Source organism: Amblyraja radiata, chromosome 4, assembly GCF_010909765.2.
Source record: "Amblyraja radiata isolate CabotCenter1 chromosome 4, sAmbRad1.1.pri, whole genome shotgun sequence".
Taxonomy (NCBI): Eukaryota; Metazoa; Chordata; class Chondrichthyes; order Rajiformes; family Rajidae; genus Amblyraja; species Amblyraja radiata.
Window position 1 is genome coordinate 82,105,795 of NC_045959.1, and position 19,098 is coordinate 82,124,892.

At 46.0% G+C, this 19,098-nt stretch overlaps 1 protein-coding gene across 5 annotated transcripts in view; it reads right to left on the minus strand.

Moving 5' to 3' along the window:
* The window catches only part of mtcl1 (microtubule crosslinking factor 1), a 177,519-nt gene that overhangs the window by 51,387 nt on the left and 107,034 nt on the right, over window positions 1–19,098 (minus strand). For all 5 annotated transcript variants that reach the window (XM_033019844.1, XM_033019842.1, XM_033019843.1 and 2 more), the window contains 3 exons: window positions 13,140–13,316; window positions 8,458–8,625; window positions 7,559–7,810 (listed from right to left, as the gene is read on the minus strand). In XM_033019844.1, the coding sequence (XP_032875735.1) occupies window positions 7,559–7,810; window positions 8,458–8,625; window positions 13,140–13,316 (597 nt within the window). The remainder of the gene's footprint in view (window positions 1–7,558; window positions 7,811–8,457; window positions 8,626–13,139; window positions 13,317–19,098) is intronic.

The window sequence follows — 19,098 nt, forward strand, 5'->3', positions numbered from 1 at the left end:
AATTCCTCTGTCTCTATTCTCGTTATCACCTATCCCACAGTCAACAATGGCCTATTGTCTGCCCCACATCTCCGTGATCATCATTGCATTTTCCATATCTTCTATTCATTTCACCTAAGTACAATCTATATCTCTTCCCCTTTCCCCTGACTCTCAGTCTGAAGAAGGGCCTCGACCCCAAACGTCACCTATCCCTTTTCTCCAGAGATGCTGCCTGACCTGCTAAGTTACTCCAGCCTTTTGTGTCTATCTTCGGTGTAAATCAGCATCTGCAGTTCCTTTAATATTTGTCCCTCTCAACTTATTTCTAATACGCATATCACTGCACGTGACAATAAAAGACCTTTGAAACATTTAATTTTTGACATTTCAACCCTGGGAAAAGGGTTTAGACTGTCTACCCTATTTATGTCTGAATCTTAAATTGCCTGCTGTGGGAGCAGTTTGTGTCCCAAAATCATCTTGTTTCTTTGCTAACTTCTAACTCCAGTTTACGTCTGCTGCTGTAATCAATGTATTGTTTCCCAGTCTTTGTTTCAAGCCATTCCAAAGTTATTGGCCTGCAGTGTACATTCTGCAATGTGATGATGCAAACCCCCACGTCTACACCTCTCTCCTTCGCTATAGACTGTGCAACAAACCTCTCCATACCTCCCCATACTATATTTTGCAGAACAACCTACCTTTCTCAGTTACACAGCTCCCTCGAAACAAATACAATGGTCAGACATGGTTGAAATCCATTTAATTTTTTTTTAAAACACATTATTTTAAAAGAAACTTAAAAACAAAAAATAAATGCATTTAAAAATCATTTAACTTAAGTTAATTCAAAATATGTAGAGTGAAGTGAAACAAGCAAAAACACTCTTCATTCAGCCTTCTAACGAAAATTAGCTACCCCATTCAAGTGAGTTGTGATAGTTGTAGACAATAGACAATAGGTGCAGGATTAGGCCATTCGGGGCCAGCACCACCATTCAATGTGATCATGGCTGATCATCCCCAATCAGTACCCAGTTCCTGCCTTCTCCCCATATCCCCTGATTGCGCTATCTTTAAGAGCCCTATCTCTCTCTCTCTTGTGCAAGCTATGGTTGGAATAAAGTTGAAGGGTTAGATACTAAGGGTATCCAGCCTCTCGACCCAAGATGATATGAACCCACCCTCGATGAGGGTGATGGCCCCAGGGAGGAAGGAGAAGTTCAGAACACCCCAAAGGTGTCCAGGTCTGCTGGTTATGGATCCGCCATGATCATATTGAATGGCGGTGCAGGCTCGAAGGGCCGAATGGCCTACTCCTGCACCTATTTTCTATGTTTCTATGAATAAGCTGACCTGCAAGGAGGACACATCCAGCAATTATCATATCAATGGCACCAAAGCTATCTAATGTCTAGCCAAATTTTATTTTATGAAGAAACGACTAACCTCATTACCTAAATTGGAGAATTTATGTTTAACATTTTCCCAGGATGTAAAAATAGTAAGATTAAACGAGAACATACCAGTTTGAAGTTTGATCTGTATTTTATGAGGAGTTACGATGAGGGATTACGTGAAGAACCCGCTCAGTGCGCAGGTGCGGCCTACTTCCAAGCAGCGGTGTGGAATCACAGATAGACACAGTTATTTGAAGTAAACATAGTAAAGATAAGGAGACATCAATTTATTCGTTTGATCCATATAATGAGGGTGGGAGCGGAGGGCACGTAATCACTCATCGTAACTCCTCATAAAATACAGATCAAACTTCAAACTGGTAAATTCTCGTTTAATCTTACTATTTTACTTCGGAGTCACGTGAGTGACTACGTGAAGATTTCAAAGCTCTGTGATTTCAAACCGTGTAACAGTTTCATTTCACTCACTGCCGAAGTTCTTGAGGGAGGAAGTGTTATCGTAATCAACCAATGAGTCTATTTGTAGAAAAACACAATGGTATTTTTTAAACAATAACAACAAAGAATTAAGTTGCTCCCCTGGGCTTAAATTAAATATTTGCAGTTCGTAAATCTTTACTGCAAATAAACCAGGTTTTGCCAACGGCTTATTATAAAATTTCTGAACGGTCTTTTCCCCCCCACCATCCTGCTGTAGCCAGGATGTGGTCTATAGGCATGTCCATTCTTTAGCCGTCGACATGGATGCTGTCCTGGTGGAATAAAATTTGTACATGTTAGTGTTTATCCCAGCAGTTTCTAGCACCTGCTTGAGCCATCTCGCAATGGTTTGGCTCGTCACCCGACCATAAGGTTTTTGTGACTGACCCACAAGGCTTTTCATCTCCCTCGTATATTTTGGTTGTGTCTATGTAGGATAGTAGGTGAGTCATGGCACATAACCGTGGTTCTGGTGGGTAAGCCACGACTGGATTAGGTGTTCCTGGTCTGCTCTGTTTGATCAGTCGCTGGATAACGACAGATCTGGTCTGGAGCTGTGATCATGTTGTCCAGTCGCAATAGGTGTAGTGACTGGACCCTCTGAGCGGATACAAGTGCCATCAACATGAGCGTCTTTAGTGTAGCTTGCTCGAGGCCGGGGGATCTGGCTGGTGGCCATTCCCTGAGATATGTCAGGACCACACTGATATCCCAAATATGGGTATACCTGGGCTTAGGGCTTGATATTGTAAATGCCCTTCATCAGTTTTACCACCAGTGGATGGGATCCCATCGCCTGTTGTCCTGGCGCTGGTTGTTGATGGCACTGTAGCTGATCCCTACATCGTGGTGTAGATAGGCCAGGAACTCCAGTATGTTGGTGGCTGTAGCTGTTGCGTATGTCGTCCCTGTTTCCTGGCAGTACTTCTCCCTTTTTTGATGCTGGTTAAGTACTGCCTCTGGTGGATGTTCGAAGGGATGCCGACATGGTGATGGTTTGTTTGGACAATCCCAGTTCCAGGTAAGGTCTGTTCAAACTTGCAACCCAGGCGTTTAATTTTCTCATGGCATGGGTGTTTAGCTTACCTGGTAGGTAAGTAGCTGATAGCCAAATATGTCTTTCGACACACCATTGCCAAATCATGTTGACCAATTTGTCACATGACAGTGATTTTATGCCACCCATATGGTTAATATAAGCCATCACCGTAGTATTTATCAATTTGTAACCGAACATGCAAGTGCTGCATATTAGATACATATGCTTTTAAACCATAAAAGGTGCCCAACATCTCTAGATAGTTAATGCCCAGTGTAAGTAGTAATGATGACTCTAGGTTAGTCCATCTACCACCTGTGCTGGATATGGAGTTAGTCGCTCCCCAGCCTTGAGCACTGGCATCTGTTTTAGTAACTAAAGTAGGGTTAGTGATAAAGATAGGGCTGAAACTATGCCAAACGTTTTCTGCCCACCACTGTAGCTCTGATATTGCTTCAGTGGGTAAGTTCATGACACGATCATAGTGACCTGTATGTCGTTTTATTGCCTGTACCTTTGCTCTCTGTAAATTAAAAAAAAAATTTGATAGTGCAAAGGTCCGAATTGTGTAGCCGGAAATGCTGCTACCATTTTCCCAATTACTCTTGCTACTTGTCGAATCCTTTGGAATTCAGTTGTTTGGCAGTAACATATGTCTCCATTTTGAAATGTATATACTTAATAAATTTGTTTAGTGATGTTAAGTCAATGATGATGCGACAGCCACCATCTTTTTTGGTTTTAGTGAATATATTCGATACAAATTCCAAAGGTTCATGTTTGGTCTTTTCGATGACCCCCTTTGTGATAAGTCTCACCAGTTCAGCTTGTCCCTCACGTTTCTCTTTGACGGAGGGAGAAATACCCTTTGGGGCCATTGTTGAACTGGCGGCGTTTTTTCTGACATGAATTGTATTTTATATCCACTATGCTTCAAACCGGTGCAATCTACCTCCTGTTAGTATTAAGCCTCCACCTCCCAAAAGGTGATAGGAACCAGACCCACCTACCTCCATGGTTACGGGTATTTCCTCTGATTCCCTTTGGTCGGACGAGGCTTGCGAGGTGTCTGATGTGGCGTGTTTGTTGGGGGTTGGCGCATTTTCCATGGGGTCCGCTCTGGGCCCTGGTCTAAAAAAGACTTACGGTGAACGTAAGCGGACCCCGAGCTTTCACCAGTGTTGAATGGCGGATGTTTACTGGTGGATGCGGCGGGGTGCTGCCACTTGGTGGTGTGTGTTTTCAGTTTGCTCGTTGTATACCCTGCCTTCCCGAAGAGCAGCCTGTCTGGCTTATCGGCTGGTGTTTTACACAGCCCGGCAAATCGAGGACTGATGGCAGGTTTGATGATTTCTTTCCGCAGATTATTAATTTCAAACTGCGTGTTACACAACAACGCGAGTGTATCCTGTTGATTGGTGGTCACTTGTTTATAGAACGAGCAAACGAAGTGATGCCTGCTGTCAATAGTCGGAGTATCCGCTGCAGCTTTAGCTCGTGGTGCCGGTTGGTTGCCCCAATGTGTCCCCAGATTTGGCTGTTCACCGCTAGTACTTTTTAGAGGTTCACAGTTCTCCGGCGCCGTATAGGTATCTAAAGCTTCATTAATCACCTGCCCCTGCAGAGCTCTGTTGGAAAGGTGATTGATACTTGCCGCTAGTTTGGCCTCTAGCGGTTCCCCTGCATGGGGTTTTGACACGTAGGGGCCCACTGCACCAAGCAGCTGTTCCTGCTCCTGCACCCCCTGCATACTCCCGAAATCTTCAGCCATAACCCCTTGTTCTGGACCAGCCCAGTCCTGGTCCCCAAAGCTATCCTCTGGAAAGGAGGATGCAATGGACAGTGCAGGAGGCACTGTAGAGGGAGTGCCTGACCTCCCTCTGCAAGAGCTCCCCTCCCGGGGTGCACCTTGCTGGAGCACCTGCTCCAAGAGCCGCTCCATGCGGCTCAGGCGGCTGTCCCTCCCTCTCCTGGGTGGAGAGACGTCCCCGTCCGACGAGTCGGATGCCACCGGCCGGTTGCTCTTCTGTTTGGCTTTGCCTCCAGCCCGCTGTTCAGACATTAGCGGAGCTGGACTCGGCTCGGTGTCGGGGATAGCGGAGCGCCCGGATAGCGCTCCTACCGCCTTTTGCTGCCCCCCCTTCTCCTCTTGCGGAGTTGGACGGGGGCAGATTTCTTCGAAAGTCTTGTTTTTTTCTTTTCGCGAGAGCGCTCTTTCTGCGCATCTCGCTGGAGCTGCTCCAATGGCTGTTGGATGCAGCTCAGGCGGCTGTCTCTCCTCCATTTTAGGTAGAGACATGTCCCCGTCCGACGAATCGGACGCCACCGGCCGGATGCCTGTTCAGATGGCTAGATATCCAGCCCGCAGTTCAGGCACTAGCGGGACTGGGCTCGGCGCGGTGATAGGGATTGCGGAGCGCCCGGTTCCTACCGCCTTCTTCTGGAGCTTTTGCCTTGTAGATGCGAGAGCGCCCCTCAAGCAGCGCGTCTCGCAGGCACCTGCTCCGTGAGCCGCTCCAGCGGCTCAGGCGGCTCTCTCTCCCCCCGTGCGGGTGGAGAGACGTCCCGTCCCAATCGGGAACACCTGCCGGATGCCTCTTCGGGTGGCTATGCATCCAGCCCGCTGCTCAGGTACTAGCGGGCTGGCCTCGGCACGGTGTCGGGGAATAGCGGGACACCGGGTAACGCTCCTACCGCCTGTTGCTGCCCCCCTCCCCAACGGGAAACCATTCCTCCTTGAACGGGGAACAGTTTTGTTCCAGAGCCTTTTTCTCTGCCTGTAAAAAACACAAGCAGAAAAAAAGGCTCACCTGTAAAAGAAAACCCGACCTCAGGGTACTCACCTGACGGTTCGGTTCATTCTGTAACGGGAGAGCCTAACTCCCATTGCGGCCGCTGTTGCACTGCTGGCGTAATGCCGCGCCTGCGCACTGAGTGGGTTCTTCACGTAGTCACTCACGTGACTCCGAAGTAAAATCAAATACTAGAGGGCATAGCTTTAAGTTGAGAGGGACAAAGTTTAAAGGAGATGTGTGGGGCAAGTGTTTTTCTACATGGAGGGTAGTGGGTGACTGGAACACAGGGGTTGTGACTGAGGCAGATACAATAATGGCATTTGAGAGACTTTCGGATAGGCACATGGGTATGCAGGGAATGGAGGGTTATGGATTATGCACAGGCAGATAGGCATTGGTCTTGGCATCATGTTTGGCATGGACAATGTGGGCCGATTGGTCTGTCCTTGTGCTGTACTATTCTACGTTCTTCTTAGTGCACCACTGTGGTGCCGCGTGGCAGAAGATCGTGGTGCTACAGATATCCCCCGGCAGCAGGCCGGTCTCACCCACCTTGGAACTGGGAAACCCGCCCTGAAGAGGGAGGCCACATGCACGTCCCCGAGGACTGGAGACCCGAAGAGGTGGATGGAGGGAGTCAAGATGGCCGTGGACGCATGAACAAAGGCCCAGTAAGAGGAACTGGGGTTTAACTGTGTGCGCCCACAAGGTCATCTGTGGGAGGCATCTCCAGGGCACAAGAGCTGAATGGTGGCCAGGTGGGGAGAGGGACGATTGTTCGCACACCAATCTGGATCGATGCGACGGCAGGAGGCCCTGCAGCAGCCTGGGGCTCGACTGTATAGGACACCGTTCCAAGAGACCGAACATGCTGACTGGACGTGGACTGCAACGGCAAGAAGCGGTGGAGGATGCCTACAAGTTCACTTGGCCAGGCCGTCCCTGCAACACCGCCAGAACAACAGGCCTTCATGGCCAGCTGCATTTAAAAGTAACGTGGACATTGAAAATGGCGCCAAATCCTGGCCACATGCTCTCAGTGGACTATTTTTACACACTTTATACTTAATCTGGGATTGTGTTTATGTATATAAAATAATTTACTGAATTGTATGCAAAAAAATAATTTCACTGTATCTCGGTACATGTGAGAACTAAGTACCATTGAACCATTAAATGTTGTGACTACCTGCCTTGTCTTCCCTGCCCTGCCTCTACTTCCTTAGAAGGCTTAGGGAGTTCATCATATTCCCAACAACTGTCACCAACTTCTACAGATCCACCTTAGAAAGCATTTTAACGGTATGCATCCCAGCAGGGTTTGGGATCAGCTCCATCTAAGACTGCAAGAAATTGCAGAGAATTGTGGACGCAGCCCAGACCATCACAAAAAACCAACCTCACTTCCATTGACACCTCACGCTGCCTCGGCAAGGCCAGCAGCATAATCAACGATGAGTCGCACCTCAGCCATTCCCTCTTCTCTCCTCTCCCATCGGGCAAAAGTATGAAAAGTGTGAAAGCGCACACCTCCGGATTCAGGGATGGTTCCTTCCCAATTGTTATCAGGCAACTGAACTATCCTACCAACAACTAGAGAGCAGTCCTGAGCCATCCACCTCAGTGGAGACCCTTGGACTATCTTTGATCGGACTTTACCTTACACTAAACGTTATACACGTTATTCCCTTTACCATGTATCTGTACACAGTGGAAGGCTTGATTGTAATCATATATTGTCTTTCCGCTGACTGGTTAACATGCAACAAAGACTTTTCACTGTACCTCAGTACAGGTGGCAATACACTAAACTAAATGAAACACTCCTTCTCGTTACCCACCTGCTTCAGCTTGCTCTGCAGCTCTTTAATCTGCCATTCCCACTCTCGCTGCTCTCGCTCGAAGCTGTCCAGCAGCTCCTCTTTCTCTCGCTTCCAGATTTTCTCGGAATGCTGCAGCTGCCAGTGCAAATCCATGACCTGACTGTGACTATCCGCCAGCAGCTTCTGCTGCTCCTCCCGCTCCCGGGTCAACACTTCCTTGGGATCGTCGGAGCCCTTCTTGCTGGCCTGCTTCCCGATTTTCTCTTCAAACTGTGACATGAAAGTGCAGATTTCAGATTCCACTCGTAACATTGGTATGCATGGAAACATTTCCTCAAATCTAACATGAGAAATTCAATAAAACTAACAATACTGGCTGCACCAGAAGTTTAAAACATAGAAAAATATGAACAGCAGTAGACTATTTGGCTCTTCAAGGCTGCATGACCTTTCGTTATTATAATGGCTGATCATTTATCCATGTTCTCACTCTCTCCCCGAACTCTCTGATGCCTTTATGTCTACAAATCTATCAACCTAAGTACATTTAATAATTTTGCCTCCACAGCTCTATACAATAGAGAATTATACACGTTCACTGCCCTCCGTGGAGATATTTATCTTCATCTCAGTTTGAAATAGCTTCCCTGTTTCCTGTGTCTGTAAATCCTGGAACACCATATCCTTCCATATCTCTATATTCCCTCTCCCCTGACACTCAGTGTGAAGAAGGGTCTCGACCTTAAACCACCCATTCCATGGTGACGTTTCAGAGATGCTGCCTGCCCCCCTGAGTTACTCCAGCATTTTGTATCTATCTTCAGTGTACACCAGCATGTGTCGTTTTCACACCACTGCCATATTTCAGTTTTCCCATCATGGTGTACGTACTCATCAGTATGAATGTTGCCAACTACCTGGGCCAATTGACATTTTTGCTCGGTGTATTCCATCTCCCTGGCTGCTTTCTCATTGACATATTGCTGTTGTAGTTCCTGGCGCTGTTTCTCCTCCTCCCCAAGCTCTGCACCAAACTCTTCCAAAATAGACTTCAGAGCAATTAGGATCCTTCGGTTTTCTCTGGCCTGCAGAAGGGAGGAAGTTATAGAGACATTTTATAGTGATTGCCAAATGTTGGGGTGATAAAGACCTTTATTGTTTTAGTTCTAGTCTTAGTGTTACAGCATGGAAATAGGCCCACTCAGTCCATGCCGACCATTGATGACCCGTTCACACCAGTTCTATGTTATCCACTTTCTCATCGCGCGCACTCACACACACACACACATACATATAATGGTGTCAAACTGGCGACTCTGTATACTGTCTCAGTGTACTACTACTATACACTTGTACTGTATCTGAGATGCTTAGCTAATATGTATCTAGGTGCTTATGTATAGTGATACTTGTACTGAACTGTATACAAAAATGAATTTCACTGTAGCTCGGTACATGTGACAAATAAAGTACTATCCACTCATTACACACTGGGGGAAAATTATAGAGACTAATTAACTTACAATGCACCATGAGTAGTGTGAACCGCGTGTACTGTCCACTAATTTCAAAAGCTGGTTTCCACACAGAACAATACATTTCTGTTTGGAGATTAATGGCATAGAAAAGGGGAAAGACTGGAATGATCTGTGGAAAACCTGGCAAAGACTTGATTGGCTGTATGGCTCTTTCTCTGCTGGCTTAATAATTACATGAAAGGTTTGGTACAGAAACAGGCCATTTAGAGTCATAGAGTCACAGTGTGGAAACAGGCCCTTCGGCCCAGCTCGCCCACACCGGCCAACAATGTCCCAGCTACCCTAGTCCCACTTGCCTGCACTTGGTCCATAACCCTCCAAACCTGTCCTATCCATATACCTGTCCAACTGTTTCTTAAATGATGGGATAGTCCCAGCCTCAACTACCTCCTCTGGCAGCTTGTTACATAAACACATCACCCTCTGTGTGAAAAAGTTACCCCTCTGATTCCTCTTAAATCTTTTCCCCTTCACCTTGAACCTATGTCCTCTGGTCCTCGATTCTCCTACTCTGGGTAAAAGACTCTGTGCATCTACCCAATCTATTCCTCTCATAATTTTGTATACCTCTATAAGATCTCCCTTCATCCTCCTACGCTCTATGGAATAGAGACCAAGCCTACTCAACCTTTCCCTTTAGCTCACACCCTCTAATCCTGGCAACATCATTGTAAATCTTTTCTGAACCCTTTCAAGCTTGACAATATCTTTCCTATAACATGGTGCCCAGAACTGAACACACGTGTTGCAAATAGTCCAGACCAGCTCTGCAACACACAACTCCCCATCCATCTCTCTTCAACAAATCAACAGATTATTTGTATAACACCTTAAAGGGTGGAAAGTGTTCCAAGGCATTTCACAGGTACACTGGCAAACAACAAGTGAAATAAAGCCAAGCAAAATATTTTAGTGTAGTTGACCAAAAATCTCAGCTACAGAACTAGATTTTACAGCTGATCTCAAATAATAAAAAGCTAGAGAGAGAACTTTTGGTGTTTCTAGAAAATAAGGGCATGGCAACTATAAGCATAGTTTCAAGGAGCCAGACTATGAGAGCTCAAAATTCTGAGGAAGTTGCAGAGTTGGAGGGAGTTAGGAATAAAGGGAAGGAGTAAGCTTTGATGACTTGAAAACAAGGATAATGTTTTCATCCAGCTTTTAAATTGATTTCTCTGGCCTTTCCTCAGTTTTTAGACTTTAATTTGATGCCTGGAATCCTGAATAAGATGGTCATTGCCTCTCTAGTTCAATGGACCATCATCTACCAGGGTGGTCATTCTTCATACGACATGAAAAGTAAACGCAAGGCTATTTAGCCACTGACATCATTGTATCCATGCCTATTCTTGTCTGAACTCCAACAACCACACGGACTCCAGCAGGGAACTTGACATCTGACTCATTTGTGCGAACTTCGGAATGCTTTCTTTTCTCTTGGTGAGAGGCAGTGACAGAATCATTCTTAAATGCTGCAAAAATGGACCTGCTCTAACACAAAGCAGTTTCACTGAGTTTAGTTTAGTGATACAGCGCGTAAACTGGCCCTTTTATCCACCGTATCTGCCCCGACGGCGATTCAAGTACACCAGCACTATCCTACACACACGGGGGACAATTTACAATCCTTACCGAAGCCAATCAACCTGCAAACCTTTGGAGGATGGGAGGAAACCGGAGTACCAGGGAAAACCCACGTGGTCACAGGGAGAATGTACAAACTCCGTTCAAACATTACCCGTAGTCAGGATCGAACCTGGGTCTCTGGTGCTGTAAATATACCGCTGTGCTACCGTGCTGCCCAAATATGTGCATGCAGAATTTCTTCCATTGCCAAAGAAAACTCTCAAAATGTGATGCAAAAGCCTAAAGTTAACAGCTTCATCGGTCAATGTGGTGGTATATGTAACGTAGGGAAATGCACTGGAAGAATTGAAGTGTTGTTGATGAAGTAAATCTCAAAATCAGATGGGATGGATGCCTATTATAAGGGTAATGTGGTGCACTGAACAAGACCTGTCTAGCAGAGTTACTGATCTGAGATGACATTTCTGACACCAGCCAGAGCCAAAAGTCAACAAACTATGATCGCTCATGATGAGTGGAATAGAAAATGGAAAGAAAGTCCAAAGGTAGCAGAGAGTAGTAGTGAAAGGATCTTATTCTGACTAGAGATCTGTGAAGAGTGGTGTTCTGCAAGGATTTGTGCGAGGACCCATCCATGTGGACGGGTTGGTTGTTAAGTTTGCAGACAAAACCAAAATTGGTGGAGTTGTAAACAGTGAGGAAGGTGTCAATGGGTAGATTGGGATTTGGATCAGTTACTGACGTGAGTGGAGAAATTGCAGATGGAGCAAGTGTGAGGTGTTGCACTTTGGGAGGTCAAATGCAAGGGAAATAAAATGATCTAAAGAAGGGTCCTGACTCGAAACATCGCCTGTCCATGTTCTACAAAGATGCTGCCTGACCCGCTGAGTTGTAGGGGAGGAGCATCTGCTGTTCCTTGATCTATTCGTTGACTGAAAGTCTTCATACTTGTTTATTAAGAATGATGAGGTAATGGAGGGTTGTTTGTCTCCATAGTAACATAACGCACTGTGAGTCAGGCATAAATTGGGAAATAATAAAGAACCCTGACGGCCCTGGCCACCACAATGCTAAGTGGTGCATATCACTCAATTTATAAAGGATTTGCATCACAATGCTTCCCATATCATTAATTCTTTTTAGGAACAATGATTATTGCATTAAAAAGTGTGTGACATTTTGCAGATGTCAATGTAACAGATGAACACATTCTGATCCTGGTGGTGGTGGTTGCAAGGTAACTGGACTCAAGGGCTGCAATTTCTTTCGGTAGCATTTAGCTTCTTGGCAACAAAGATTAATTTTACTTAAATAACCAGTTGTAAGTAATAACACTCTTCTAGGTATTCCTTTTGCAATTTCAAAAGATCGATTCATCAAAAAGTAAACACTGCTATCATTGTAAGTGTTTTTTTTTGTCTTTATCCATTTATTGAAACAGAAGAAAATACAATGAAGTCAACAACTGAACAGTGGAAGAATACAATGGGTTCAGTAGCAACTGTGAAGGCAAAAGGTGCTTTGGGTCAAAACCCTGCATTAGGACAGAGATGAAACAGGAAAGCTTCCCAGTATACAGAGGTGGGGGAGAAGATATGGGTCGATAGGTGATGGGTACCGATGGGAGATAGGCGTATAGAACCAGCTAAGGTAACATACAATGTGTCAAAGAAGGAACTGCAGATGCTGGAAAATCGAAGGTACACAAAAATGCTGGAGAAACTCAGCGGGTGCAGCAGCATCTATGGAGCGAAGGTAACATACAATGTGGTTGATGATGTACTGTGTTTTTCTCCTGGATTTTAGTTCAAGAAGCAATGCTGCACTGTCTGCTTTGCAGTCTGCAATCTAATACCATCAAATGGTGCTTTTGGAATTGTTTATAAGCAAAGAATTAGAAGGTTTAGAGGTATAAGGGTCAAACATGGGCAGATGGGACATGCAGATGGAGTTGCTTGGTTGGCATGGACAAGTTGGGCCGAAGGGTCTGTTTCCGTGCTTTTTGACTTATTTATTAGCAATGTCAGAGCTGTGGAAGCCAGCAGGTAGCACATATCCCATGTATTCAACATGCTTTCTTTGCCTGGAACCAATTTACCAAAGAATTTATATTTTTTGACTGGAGGACAAGGTGCCTTGAATCAATACTAAATATTTTGTCAGATCACTCTCACAGCCTGGTTTCCCAATGACTGTCAGATTCAGAATGCAGAATGGAATACATCTACAATGATACGCATCTAAAGAATTGAATTGTTACAAATGCCGCACTTCATCTTACAGAAAGAAGATGGCTTCGCTTCATTCACTTTAAACGCATCTGCTGGTCTGATATCTAAAGCTATGTGAGCATCATCAGCTGGTTCTTTTTGAAAACTAATTTAAAATACCAACTGGCGGAAAATTGCAGGTGGATGGGGGTAGGGAGGTTCTGAAGGAGCAGCAATAAAATACAGTGAACAAGTGTCACACACCTGCTTCTGGTGTTGAAGTAATTCTTTTGTTTGTAACTGAGGCCTGTAGTCATCACTCTCTGAAGGGGAAAATTGGGAGTATTCAGTCAGCACGTAGCCACTGTCCTCTTGGTCAGGGTCCAGATCTGTCTGTTCAAGAAGCTGGTTAAATTCAGGCAGGCTTTCAATCTGTTCAAGCTGAAAACATTAATGGTTGTTAAACAACTATGAAAAGTTTTAAGTACTCTTACAATTGAAACAGCTCAAATAAACAATCATTCCTCCAAGATGAACCCTGTTGCAGAAGCCTTTAATTTTTTTTCTTTAGACTTGAGATTCAGCGTGGAAACAGGCCCTTCGGCACACCGAGACCGAGCTAACCAGCAATCACGGCGTACAATAGCACTATCCTGCACATAAGGGGCAATATACCATTTTTACTGAAGCCAATTAACCAACAAACCTGTACGTCTTTGGAATGTGGGAGGAAACCTGAGCACCCGCAGAAAACCCACGCAGTCACAGGGAGAACGTACAAACTCTGTACACCTGTAGTCAGGATTGAACCCGGGTCTCTGGCGCTGTAAAGCAACAACTCTATCGCTGCACCACTGTGCCGTACAAACATTATAAATTGAAAAGTCTTTGATCATCTCCAAAGGCCACCGCTACAAGGACGCGAGAGATAGAACAAATAAAAGAGATATGACTCATTTTTACATTGGCACTGACAACTCGGAAGCTTCTGCTGAGGACTGGAAGAGGTGGAGAAAGGACTCCAGGCAAATATGAAGCACCATAGTAGCATGTAACTTAATGCACAGGGTATTGGGGGTTCAGTATTGATGTGGATAGAGAACTGGCTGGCAGACAGGAAGCAAAGAGTAGGAGTAAACGGGTCCTTTTCACAATGGCACGCAGTGACTAGTGGGGTACCGCAAGGCTCAGTGCTGGGACCCCAGCTATTTACAATATATATTAATGATTTGGACGAGGGAATTGAATGCAACATCTCCAAGTTTGCGGATGACACGAAGCTGGGGGGCAGTGTTAACTGTGAGGAGGATGCTAGGAGGCTGCAAGGTGACTTGGATAGGTTGGGTGAGTGGGCAAATGCATGGCAGATGCAGTATAATGTGGATAAATGTGAGGTTATGCACTTTGGTGGCAAGAACAGGAAAGTAGACTATTATCTGAATGGTGGCCGATTAGGAAAAGGGGAGATGCAACAAGACCTGGGTGTCATGGAACACCAGTCATTGAAAGTAGGCATGCAGGTGCAGCAGGCAGTGAAGAAAGCGAATGTTATGTTAGCATTTATAGCAAAAGGATTTGAGTATAGGAGCAGGGAGGTTCTACTGCAGTTGTACAGGACCTTGGTGAGACCACACCTGGAGTATTGCGTACAGTTTTGGTCTCCTAATCTGAGGAAAGACATTCTTGCCATAGAGGGAGTACAGAGAAGGTTCACCAGACTGATTCCTGGGATGGCAGGACTTTCATGTGAAGAAAGACTGGATAGACTCGGCTTGTACTCGCTAGAATTTAGAAGATTGAGGGGGGATCTTATAGAAACTTACAAAATTCTTAAGAGATTGGACAGGCTAGATGCAGGAAGATTGTTCCCGATGTTGGTGAAGTCCAGAACAAGGGGTCAGTTTAAGGATAAGGGGGAGATCTTTTAGGACCGAGATGAGAAAGAAATTTCACACAGAGAGTGGTGAATCTGTGGAATTCTCTGCCACAGAAAGTAGTTGAGGCCAGTTCATTGGCTATATGTTAGATGTGGCCCTTGTGGCTAAAGGGATCAGGGGGGTATGGAGAGAAGGCAGGTACAGGATACTGAGTTGGATGATCAGCCATGATCGTATTGAATGGCGGTGCAGGCTCGAAGGGCCGAATGGCCTACTCCTGCACCTATTTTCTATGTTTCTATCTGGTTCAAAACCCTGGAGACCAGGCACCAACACCACAAAATGGTCAACGGCAACAGGAACACACTCCCCAATCCAACAGCCAGAGACAACTTCACTTGTGGAAGCTGTGGAAAGGTCTGTCTGTCAAAGATAGGCCTAGTCAGCCACAGCACGAAATGCAACCACTGGTGAAACATTCGCCTCTCGAAGCAGGACAACGTCAAAGCTGCACCATCATTTCTCGCAGATGGACCGATGCCAACAACATCACCAAAAGCCAACATATTCATTCCAGAGGCAACATGAAGAGAGAAAGGATTTCATGTGCTCATAAAGATCTAGCCTACTTTTTATGTCTAGTCTGATCCACTCACTGTTGAATTCTTGTACAACGTCACTCATCAGATCAGGGTCAGGATAACTGCTCCTTGAAGCTGACCAATATTAGTAAGAGTATTTTCATAATCCTGTTGACTAGAGACCCTTAATCATTAGTGAACTTTAAAAAGAGCGCCAAAGGCCCGGTTCAAATGTTGACCATGAAGGTCGGAGAGAAGCAGCAGCCAGATGTAGTGAGAGCGAGTATTGGCTGGAAGTAGGTGAGTCAGAGGGAAAGAAGATTTAAAAAGATTGCCAAAGGCCCGGTTCAAGTCATTTACAAATTAGCCCTAATTAGTTGATTAGGTAACAGATAAAGAAGTGCAGCTGCAGTGGAGTAGCCTTGTTGGGAGTGGCCTTGTTGGGGTGAAGTGCCTTAGTGAGGAAAGTGTGAGTCTTTGGCGACGAGGATGAGGCAAGGAGGCTACACCTGATTCAAAATTTGTGATTTTTTGTCCACTGAAGAAATGGCAGGCAAGTTGGTACAGTGGGTTTCCTGCAGGATGTGGGAAGTCAGGGCCACTGCTGGTGCTTCTGGAAACTGTGTCCAGGTGCAGCTCCTGAATAAACGTGTTAGGGAACTGGAACAGCAGCTGGATGACCTCAGGGACATCCGGGAGAACGAGAGTTTCCTGAATAAGACCTACAGTGAGATTGTCACACCAAGGATACAGGAAGAGCGAAGGTAGGTGACTGTGAGAAGGAGGAGTAAACGTGGAGTGCAGGAGACCCCGGTGGCTGTACCTACTGAAAACAGGTACACCCTCTTGGGAGCGGATGACACAACACGATTGAGTGGTAGACGGGGCTGTGTTCCAACCCTGGTGCCAAGGCTCAACGGGGAAGAGTGATGACAAGCAGAGCCGTTGTGGTGGGAGACTCCATCGTCAGAGGTGCGGACAGGAGATTCTGCGGCAACAGGCGAGACTCCAGGATGGTGTGTTGGCTCCCTGGTGCCAGGCTCCAGGATGTCTCGGAGCGGCTGCACGGCATCCTCGAGAGTTAGGGGGAGCAGCCGGAGGTTGTTCTGCATGTTGGCACAAATGATATAGGTCGGAAGAGGAAGGAAGTTCTGCAACAAGAATTTACGGAATTGGGTAGAAGACTGAAAAGCAGGACCTGCAGGGTAGTGATCTTAGGATTGCTTCCTGTACCTCGTGCTAGTGAAGGTACGAATAGGCAGATAGGAGAAATTAATGTGTGGCTGAGGAGTTGGTGCAGGGGGCAGGGTTTCAGATTCTGAATCATTGGGATCTCTTCCAGGGCAGGGGTGACCTGTATTAAAGGGACGGGTTGCACCTAAACTGGAGGGGGTCCAACATCCTAGTGGGAAGGCTTGCTAATGCTACAAAGGAGGTTTTAAATTAGATTGGCAAGGGGGTGGGATCTCGTGCAGGACAGAGGCACGTGAGAGGCTAGAAGTCGGTATGGAGGATGGTGTGGGAAAGGTTAGTGGACAGAGTAGGCAGGTGAAAGGCGGAGAGCGAGGAAGGAGGGTTAGTTTAAACACCACGTATTTTAATGCAAGGGGCCTGACGGGCAAGGCAGATGAGCTTAGGGCATGGATAGGTACGAGCAACTGGGACGTTGTGGCCATGACTGAAACCTGGTTAAGGGAGGGGCAGGATTGGCAGCTCAATGTTCTGGGGTACAAGAGCTTCAGGAGAGACAGGGGTGATGGAAAAAGAGGATGGGAGGTTGCATTGTTGGTTAATGAGGATGTCACGTTCAGAGGTGACATTACGGACGGTTCGTCTAGTGAGGCTATATGGGTGGAGCTGAGGAACAAGAAAGGGATGATCACCTTGTTGGGGGTGTACTACAGACCGAATAGTCAATGGGAATTAAAAGAACAAATGAGTCTGTGGAATTCTCTGCCTCAGAGGATGTTGGAGGCCGGTTCTCTGGATACTTTCAAGAGAGAGCTAGATAGGTCTCTTAAAGATAGCAGAGTCAGGGGATATACTTAAAGATAGCAGAGTCAGGGGATATGGGGAGAAGGCAGGAACGGGGTACAGATTGGGGATGATCAGCCATGATCACATTGAATGGCGGTGCTGGCTCGAAAGGCCGAATGGCCTACTCCTGCACCTGTTGTCTATTGTCTAAATGTGCCGGGAAATTGCAGACAGCTGGGGGTCAAATAAGGTTGTTGTAGTAGGTGATTTTAACTTTCCCAATATAGACTGGGAAAATCATACTGTGTAGGGTTCAGATGGGGTGCAATTCCTCAAAAGTGTTCAGGAGAGTTTACTTAAGCAGTATGTAGAGGCCCCCATACATGAGAGGGAAACGCTGGATCTAGTATTGGGAAATTGGGAAGGACAAGTTAATGAAGTGTGTGGGTGTGGAGGAGCCTTTTGGGACCAGTGATCATAGTTCGATTAGGTTTAAGATAGTTATGGACAGGGAAGAAAAGGGTCAATAGGCAATAGACAACAGGTGCAGGAGTAGGTCATTCGGCCCTTCGAGCCAGCACCGCCGTTCAATGTGATCATGGCTGATCATCTACAATCAGTACCCCGTTCCTGCCCTCTCCATAACTCCATTATCCGTAAGAGCTCTATCTAACTCTCTCTTGAAAGCATCCAGAGAACCAGCCTCCACCACCCTCTGAGGCAGAGAATTCCACACACTCACAACTCTCTGTTCTAAATGGCTTACCACTTATTCTTAAACTATGGTCCCCGGTTCTGGACTCCCCCCAACATTGGGAACATGTTTCCTGCCTCTAGCATGTCCAAACCCTTAATAATCTTATTTGTTTCAATAAGATTCCCTCTCATCCTTCTAAATTCCAGAGTATACAAGCCCAGCATCTCCAATCTATCAACATATATGACAGTCCCGCCATCCCGAGAATTAACCTCGTGAACCTACACTCCCTCAATAGCAAGAATGTCCTTCCTCAAATTTGGAGACCAAAACTGCACCCAATACTCCAGGTGTGGTCTCACTAGGGCCCTATACAACTGCAGGAGGACCGCTTTGCTCCTATACTCAACTCCTCTAGTTATGAAGGACAACATGCCATTCGCTTTCTTCACTGCCTGCTGTACCTGCATGCTTACTTTCATAGACTGATGAACAAGGACCCCCAGGTCCCGTAGTACTTCCCCTTTTCCCAACTTGACACCATTTAGATAATAATCTGCCTTCCTGTTTTTGTCACCAAAGTGGATAGCCTTACATTTATCCACATTAAACTGCATCTGCCATGCATCTGCCCACTCACCCAACCTGTCACAGTCACCCTGCCTCATAGCATCCTCCTCACAGTTCACACTGCCACCCAACTTTGTGTCATCTGCAAATTTGCTAATGTTACTTTTAATCACTTCATCCAAATCATTAACGTGTTAAAATACTCAACTGGGGTGAGGCCAACTTTAAGGGTATGAGTGAAGGTTATTAGATGGGAGAGGAACATCGGCCAAGTGGTATGTTTTTAAACGTGTACTGAAGAGAGCTCAGGATGTGTATGTCCCGTTAGAGTGAAAGGCAAATGTAAGGAAGTTTGGCTGACGTGGGAAATTGAGACTTTAGTCAAAAACAAGAAGGATGCATGACACGGGTATAGGCAGCTGGGATCAAGTGCATCCCTGGAGGAGTTTCGGGAGCTAAGGAGTAAACTGAAAAAGGAAATCAGAAGGGCAAAAAGTGGCCAGGAGATAGATCTGGCGACG